Raw genomic sequence first — 8,551 nt, forward strand, 5'->3', positions numbered from 1 at the left:
CAGGACCATGAAAAGTGTTTCCCACCCTTAAAAAATGAAAAATAAAAAGCTGCTTCTAAACCACGATGCTAATGACAAGCAGACGGCATGAGCAGCTTTAAAGATGAGACAGTTGCTTGTGTAGAAACACTGTACAAATACTCCAACACTGCAGCCCAAAAAAAGACAATCCCCACCAAACAGCGGGAGAAGTGTGAAATTTGCAAATGAGGCCCTGGTTAAACAAAAACACCAATCTGTTCCCAGACAGCTCAGGGTGGCCACCTGTTCCGGGCTGGTGGCAAGTTCTGATTACCAGTGGAAGAAACAATATCTGAGGCCTGACACCCCCCTCTTGGGCCCGGGTCCCCACCCTGGAGCCTATATTTAGCCTGCTCTTTATGGAAAATGTTCCGACCTCGCACACAAACTATTTGGCTGGTTATTCAAAGGGTCCATTAACAACCTCTTCTGTGGGGGTGGCACTGTTCTCTTTCCCTCGCAACCCCCAGAGGCAACCAAGACACCACTTTCCGGCCTCAGGCAGTTGAGAGCTGGGGCCCAGGGAGGCTGGAGGGACCAGACTGGAACAACCCTGCTCCTGGGTGGGTCATCAGTGCATCTCGGGAAAGTCACTTCACTCGCAGCCCTGCATACGGGCTTCCCACTCCATAAAGCAAGAACCCACAATCCCTCTCAGCCCCTCAGAAGCACAGAACTCCTGGAAGAGGGGCCCACGGCGGCACATACAAAGCCTTGCCCTCATCCCCAGTCCCAAAATAACAGATGCTGCAGAGACTGCGGCTTAATTTCTGCAGAGGGCCTCCTCCTCAGAGAGAGGCACTTAACAAAGGGAAGGAATTATGCAGCTAAGCACCAGATCAGAACTCCGAACCCTGGATTTTAAAAATAACTAAGCCTGATCCGCTTTGCCAAACTCAATCACTTAAGCAAAGGACTCAGAGGATCTGCAGCGTAGAGAAGGGGGGTGGGAGGTGGGGGAACGGGTTTGTTTGAATGTTGAGAAACACGAGACAAGACCAAATCAGTAGTTAAAACAAGCCGGAGCGAGACTCACAAACTATAAACACCTGCAGGGTACACAGGGGGTAAAAAAAAAAAACAAGAAGAAGAAGAAGAAGAAGAAGAAGAAGAAGAGGGATGCAAACTAAGGGATTTTAGTCTTAACCAAATAAAGTCTGGTTTGGAAAAACAAAACAAAACAACAACAACAAAAACAGAGGTGGCAGTGACAGGGCCCCAGAATTTGCTATGAAGTATCCTGCAGCTGCTCTAGTGGCTTCTCGGCTCTGAGTCACGTCCTTCGGGCTCCCCGTCGGCCCTCCCAGGCTGCTCATGACACGCAGCTCGCCTCCTTCACTGAAAGCCTCTTCCAGCTCCACACCGGCGATAACAAAACGTTATCCTCTGACGAATCACCCCGCCAACTGAAGTTTGACGAGCCCCTTCTAAATGCACAGGGGACTCCAAGAAGCTGCAAAAATCTCCAGAAGACTGAAAGGAAAGCAAACATCACAGCAGAGGGGCCTTTAAGCGGGAGCAGCTCCCTACAGGCTCCCCCAATCATGTCCACCCCCGTGTGACTGCCTCCCTCACGGGCACTCAGCATCATGGATGTAGCCTCAACAGTGACGTGAACCTGTTCGGACCTGGATTTAGATCCCTTCTCCATGATGCCTAAGTTGTGTGGCCTTAATGAACTCCCCAGCGACCAGCCCTCACCTGTCACCTGCACGTAAGAATGCGTGCCCACCAGCGGGCCCAGAGAGGTCCTGCCCGCAGGAGCTCCTCCACCCACAGCAACACTTCTCAGAGAGTGGTCCCTGGACCAGCAGCTCTGGCAGCCTCTGGAAACTCATTCGAAAAACACATTCTTGGACCCCACTCCGGACCTACAGAGCTAGGAACTTGGGAGTTGGGGGCCAGCAGTCTGCTTCCCTCCATGTCATCCAACTGCACTTGAACTTGGGGAACCACGGCTCTCAGTGTTACAGTGAAGATACATCACGTCAGTCTTCGCTGGAAAGTCAATCACACCCAACATAAAGGAACACCCTCTCTGTGCAAAGCGCCTGGTGGAAAAGGGCTCTCAGATTCATCAAGCAGTCTTCCCTTCTCCTACACCCGCTAAAGAAGCCTCATTTCCACCCCAAACACATGGTGTTTAGTTTCCACCCAGGCTGAAACCCATCAGATCCAAAAGGTGCCCAGCCCTAACATCTGTACCCTCCTAACAAGTTTCAAAACGCCCTCAACTTCTGCCAGGGGATAAACGCTATTTATATTACCAATGAGAAGCAAAGAGACTCAAACTCCAGAGAAAAGGTTAGTCCCTCTGGCAAGTGAGCCGGTCAACAAACAATTCCTGGGCCTCCTCCAAGGGCCAGACATGTCACACTGAATCGCTGAGGACATTTAAAAAAATGAACAGATCCTTATTTCTGTCCTCAGAAAGCTCCCAGTCCTGCAGGCTAGAGAGGAGTCGAAGGACACGGAGCGGGCAGGCCGAAACTGTGCCTGGGAGAGGTATGGGAAGATGCTGCCGTCAGCCAGGCCAGAAGGGACGTCTCGACGGGAAGGTATGAACTTTAACCTGGAAGCAAGGAACGGCCAACTGAGAATTACTTCCAAGGAAGAAAGTGCAACATTTGTATCAATAACTAGAAGGCCCCATAACTGCACCTTCCAATTAAACCTGAAATATATAAATGCAGGCGATACTGGCAAAGAAAAATCATGCTCATCCATGGCAGGAAGAAGGTACTTGTTCCCTAGACACATACACAGGCAACAACCAGATTGAATAATGTCCTATATGAAAACCAACTCTTACAAGCTCGCCACGGTGAGCAGCTTTACAGAAAAACAACACCCGCAGCTACCAGCAGCACTGTCAGACCCTTCCTGGCAGGGGAAAGGCAGGCTGTGCTGGGGACCGCGGCGCTTCCAGCCTGCGGAGACTATGAATGACCAGGAGCTCTGCTCTGGCTCGTAAGGAGCTGCGGAGCCAGCACCCAGGTCAGTCCAGCCCGCGGCCAGCTCTGACAAGTCTCCTCCATGTTCAGGACCTCAGCGGTGGCATCAAGATCCTAGGATCACCGCAGGATGAACTCAGACGATGCAGGGTAAGCACTTAGCACTCCACTGTCCGCAGATGCTCCACAGTGCAGCTGGATCACAGCATTTAAGTGGCCCCTTACCCCACCTTCCCAGGTCCCCTGGTGCAGGGGCTCAGCCCAAGCACCCCTCCTCCCCACTCCATCGAAGTGCCCTTTCCAGAGACTGCCAGGCAGAGCTCTCTGGCTGAGGACTGCGACTGCGCTCTCCTGCCTTTCTCTCCAGAGGAAGCTGCACAAACCACCAGTGGGGCTGGCAGGAAGCCTGATGGGCCACCTGGGAAAGGGGGGGTGGTGTGGAGGCCTAAAAGCTGGTTGGGGGCTCAGCCATCACCCCAGCAAGTGAGCCCTCTGTGCTGCTATTCCCACCACAGTGCGACTGCTGGCAAACTGAATTACACTGTGCAGTCGCCAACAGAGACATGAGCCCTAAGAGAAGAGCAAGTTTATTTAACAAGAAAGGCAGCTGACTTCGTTTACCTCAGACCCATCCACCCCAGACAGATTTTTTTTTTTAAAGAGAACCAAAGGGGGGAACCCAGACAAGCTCTCCACACCAGAAGCAGCGGATCCTGCCCTTGTGTCTGGGTCTGGAGAACATCCGTGCCACCCAGCTACATTTCAGAGCTTGCCACACCCCTGTGGGACACCCCAGAAATCTGACCAGGACAATCTGAAAACAGTAGGCAATGCTTCCTTAGAATCCAGAGATTTAGGAGAAAAAAATGAATCTCTCAAAGTCTAAAATAAAAATTTGAAAAATAAAAAACTTTTTGACAAGTTATTATTTTAAAACAAAAACAAAATCACATTTCCCATGCCTGCGAACAGGGTCCACAGACCCATTCTTATTTGGAACTCTCAGTGAACTCTTTCAAATAAGATAGACACAATTCAGCCCATCACCAAGAGATTTTCCAATCCAGACCCACTTACAATCACTTTGAAATGAGCTTTGAAAAGATGTTGGCCAAACAAGGCCACTCCTCACACCAACAGTAAAAACTCTTGAAAACACCAAAAAATAGAAAAATTTTAAATAAATTATGGCAGAGCCAAATGCCGGATTATTATGCCAAAATAAGAAATTATATCTCCAAAATTGTCTATATCACTGAAAAGTACTCACAATATGTTAACCGAGAAACTCTGTAAATAGGAATCCAACTTTGTACATGTACTCACAGAAGCAGGGGAAGACGAGCTAGATAGCCTCTGAAATGCAGACTGTTTTCTGTTTGGTGGGACAAATGATTTTTAAACAACTATCTGCCCTGATGTGCACAGGCTTTCCTGATAGCAGATGGTTCTGTTTTAAAATTCAGAAAGACTTCTACTTGGCCGCTGTGTCATCCTGACTTGCAAGGTGCTAATACTCTAGGCAGATGCCCACGTCCAGCCCTGGGCTCCTCCAAATGACGCCTGCAGCTTCCGGGCCCCACGGCCACACTCTTGGGCTCCGTATACGTGAATAACCCACGCACTACACAATCACGCAAAATTGCTTCTGCACAGTGTTCTTTTCGTAGCAAAAATGTCCCCCTGCCACAATCGAGCAATCCTCTCAATTTCCAAAACATCAACAATACAGACATAAATCACAGCCATATCTTAAAATCAGCACAGAGGGAGAGGACATTTCATTATCATGGATGAACTTACCTTTCGTTGGAAGGGGCAGTGTAAGGTGCTTTAGACTTGACCCTCTGCTTTAGACCAGACTTGGAATGACCTCAGTCAAATGTTCAGGAGGTCATTATCCCTCCCTGAACTGCCATTCTTCACGACAGGAAGATAATGAATCTGGCCCACATTCTCACAGGGCTGGTACAGACACACAATGAGATGATGAATGCAAGAGTATTTCTGCTAAAGTTCTATACAAATGAAAGGAGATATGACTGCTCACAGTAAAGCGAAGAACAGAAACATATGAGAATGGTTCTTAAGCTTCATTAACAACCACACACAACACAGACATTCCTTTTTCTAACAGAAAAATAATAGCATCAAAGTCCCAAATAGGATTCATATTCAGTGATTCTGAGTCTTATTAAAAATGACAAGGATTCCAGCCAAGAAAGGGCTTAACTTGTCACACGGTAAAGGCAGACATCAAGCTACCAAAAACCTTCACCTAGAAACCATATAACATCTTTTTTTAAGAGAGAAAGAAAAGAAAAGAAAAATGTAACCACAGCCTCTTGCTAGAAAGTCAGACTGCTTTGCTGGAAGTGCGTGAGACCCCAGAGCTGGGCTTCCCAAATGAGAAATGAGAACGAGGCGTCAGGAACCACACTCAACGAGAGGTCCCTGCACGGCCACGAGGGGCTCTCAGCCAAGGCAACCAACACTTGCCACTAGCTTTTCAAGTGTTTCATCAGACTTCTATGGATACAACCAGAGAGCTGCAAAGAGACAAGGGAAGCAGGCACAGCGTCCCTCTCACTCTGACCACAACCAAGCCGATGCCCAGGCCCTGGAGGAACCTTCGTGCAACATCACACGGCCATCAGCAGATGCGTGCAGCTCCCACGGCCTCCCACAGGTCTCATCAGAGGTACACGGGGACTCTCCAGCTCTCAAGGAATCTGGAAGCATCTTAAATTGCCAACAAGGCAGCCACGTGCTCTGACAGCCAGGTCCCACACAGGCTGGAGCTCTGCTCCGATCCTCCCAGGGAATCAGCAGGTCCCCTGTGGATGCAGTCGGCCAATCGGCAGGCAGCCGGGCCGGGACATGGTTCAAGTCCATCGCGCTGCCAAATGCCAAGAGGATCAGCACCACAGCACCCACCCTCCCCACCTAAACTGGCTAAGTGTCAAACCAAGACGCTCTGGGGTTAGTAGTTCGGACTGCATGATGCCAAAGCAAAGCCTTCCTGTGGCCGATGCCGTCACAGATGGAGGGGAGCTGGGTGACTGCCTGTACCCAGGCTTTTGGACAAACTCCTGCCAGGCCTTGGAACATTCTCAATGTTCCTCAACAGCGGCCCCAGTGGCGTCTGGTTAGGACAGTTGTAGCATGGCCCACCCACAGGCCTTGTACCACCTCTGGTCAACAGAGAGGAAAAACTGCTGACTGAGTGTTGGCTGGAGTCGAACACCACAGCCCATACTGACATCCCACCTTGTCCCCGCAGCGGATCTCGGTGGGGCCAAATGGAAGGACCAAGGAGACAACCAGAAACCCACTAGCAGAGAGGTAAGAGCCACTCATAATCCCAAGAGAATACAGGCCCAAGAGAGGCGAACTCTGAAGCACCTCTCCAGCAGGGTCACAGCCGCGCTGGACAAACTGGAAGGGGGTGGCCTCTGGCCTGTGAAAATGAGACCCTGAGGCTGAGGGACCCCCTCCTCTCCTGGTAGGAAAGACTCTACTTCTAATCTGGCCCCAGACTTTTGGTAGAAAACACTCTAGGGAGACGAGCCTTTGCACTGAGGCAGGTGGACAGGCACGAGGACACGACACAGCCTGCAGCCCCGGCTGGCTGTCTGCACGGGCTCCGTGAAGCTGTCTCCACCGGGCTCCCTGAATTGGGCAAAGACGAGAAGGGGGTGGCCCTGCCCCACCTAAGCACTCTGGTCAGGGCCCCCAGCCCAGCAGCTGCACTTCCCCAAACCTCTTCAACATCTAGCAAGACGCCCAGCCCTGGCCTGGTAACCTGTCACGGGTCCGGTGGCACCAACCCTGCCAGCAGTCCCCGGAGATCGGCTCGGTCCGGTCAGTAGGGCGGCCCGGGACGCGGCAGCATCGAGCCACCTTCGCACAGGAGAGACTCCACTGCCCATGATCAAATTAACGCTGCCCGCCCATCTTCCCCCGGAGAGCTGGCGGCGCCCTCGGCCTCCCCCTCCGCCGTCGCCCGGCCTTGCAGGACATGAAGCACCGCAAAGCTCCCTCCGCGGGGCAGCCGCGTGCCACGGCCCCGCGCGTGTGTACACACGCACGCACAGACACGCGCGCGCGCGCACCCCGCCGCGCCGGGGGCGCCCGCTCCCCCGCGCTTTCCAGAAGCCCCGCGGCGGCCCGGCCCTCACCTTCGATGGCGATGACGTGCTCCCGGATCTGGTTCTGCAGCACCGGCTCCTCCACGCGCTCCAGCAGCTCGTAGATGGAGTAGATGTTGGGGTGGACCGACTCGAAGCGCTGGATCTCGGCCCGGATGGCAGCCGAGTTGGCCAGCTGCTGCTGGTAGTTCATGGTGCAGGCGCCGCGCCCGGAGCCGCGCGCCCCCCGCCGCCGCCGCCGCCCCGCGCCCCGGGGCCCGCGGGCCGCCGAGCCCGGGGCGCCGCAGCCCCCGGGGAGCCGGGCCCGCCGGCGGCGGGCGGAGGAGGCGCGAGAAGAAAGGAGCGGGCGGAGCAGGCGCGGGGCCGGCCCGCAGACTCAGTTCATGGCCGGGACGCGCGGCCGGCGAGCGAGCGGGCCCCGGCGCCCCGGGTCAGCGGGCCCCCATGGAGCGCGCCGCGGCAGGCGCGGCCGGCCCCGGAGGAGGCTCGCTCGGGCGCCTTCCTGCGCCTCAGCCCCTTCCACCCCTAGGCGCTGCCCGGCCGAGCAGCCATTAAAGCCAGACAGCCGCCGCGCTCCGAGCGCCGGGGCCGAGGGCCGGCCCCGGGGCAGTGGCCGCAATGCTCTGGGCGCCCGGCTGCGGCGTGGGTCCGCTCTCTGCGTGCTGCGCTGCCCGGCGCGCCGGGGCCCCCAAGCCGCGCCTGCCGTGCGCCGCCCGCCGAGCCGGGACCGAGCCGCAGGCGCCGCGCAAGCCGCGGAGCCCGCTCCGAGCGCCGCCCGCCGCCTGCCCGGCCGGCCCCCTCCCCGGCACGCAGGGCTCCGGCCCACGTCGGCCCCGCCTCCGCCCGCGCCCCGCCCGCCCGCCCGCGCGCTCGCCGCCCTCCGGCCGCCGCCGCTGCGTCCTCCGCGGCGCTTCCCTGCGCGCCGGATCCCGGGGAATTGCGCCAGGCTCCGCCCGCGCCCGCCTCTGGGCTTCCTGGGACTTGTAGTCCGCGCCGCGTCGCGGCCCGCCCCGCCCGGGACCACGGGGAGGGGGCGCACGGCCCAGGTCAAGGCGCCGAGGGCGCGGGACAATCTCGCATCCCACGCAGCCTTCCCCGTGGGCCCTGGAGCTGCCCCTGTGCCCCCGCGCCCCGGGACCGGGAGGCGGGGAGCGACCTCCCCCCCCCCGTGTTTTTGTTTGTTTCCCCAGGGCCGACTGCAGGAGGCTCTGCGACTCGCCAGTGCCCCACGACCACACTTGGTCGGCCTCCCCCAACCCGCATTTTTAAACTTTTCGCCTCTTCCGAAAGTGACGTGAGTGCTTCCTCTTAAATGAAATTACCTCGCGAAGGCGAAAAGCCTCCTTAGCCGTGGGGGCGTGGAGTTCACACTCCACGAGTGAACTGAAGTTTAGACGGGGAAGCGAGGGGCGTTGGACTACCACG

The 8,551-nt window shown here is 55.7% G+C and overlaps 1 protein-coding gene across 4 annotated transcripts in view; it reads right to left on the reverse strand.

Moving 5' to 3' along the window:
• The window catches only part of AGAP1 (ArfGAP with GTPase domain, ankyrin repeat and PH domain 1), a 507,095-nt gene extending 499,232 nt beyond the window's left edge, over nt 1–7,863 (reverse strand). For 2 of the 4 annotated variants that reach the window (XM_045066853.1, XM_013048469.2), the window contains exon 1: nt 7,157–7,860. In XM_045066853.1, coding sequence (XP_044922788.1) covers nt 7,157–7,319 — 163 coding nt within the window. In that variant the 5' untranslated portion in view covers nt 7,320–7,860. Of the gene's footprint in view, nt 1–7,156 lie in introns of all 4 variants that reach the window. The other 2 variants (XM_013048468.2, XM_045066852.1) reach the window with 2 other exon arrangements.
• Nucleotides 7,864–8,551: the final 688 nt, after the last annotated feature.

The sequence above is a fragment of the Mustela putorius genome, unplaced genomic scaffold (genome assembly GCF_011764305.1).
Source record: "Mustela putorius furo isolate JIRA1106 unplaced genomic scaffold, ASM1176430v1.1 tig00003869_pilon_pilon_pilon, whole genome shotgun sequence".
NCBI lineage: Eukaryota > Metazoa > Chordata > Mammalia > Carnivora > Mustelidae > Mustela > Mustela putorius.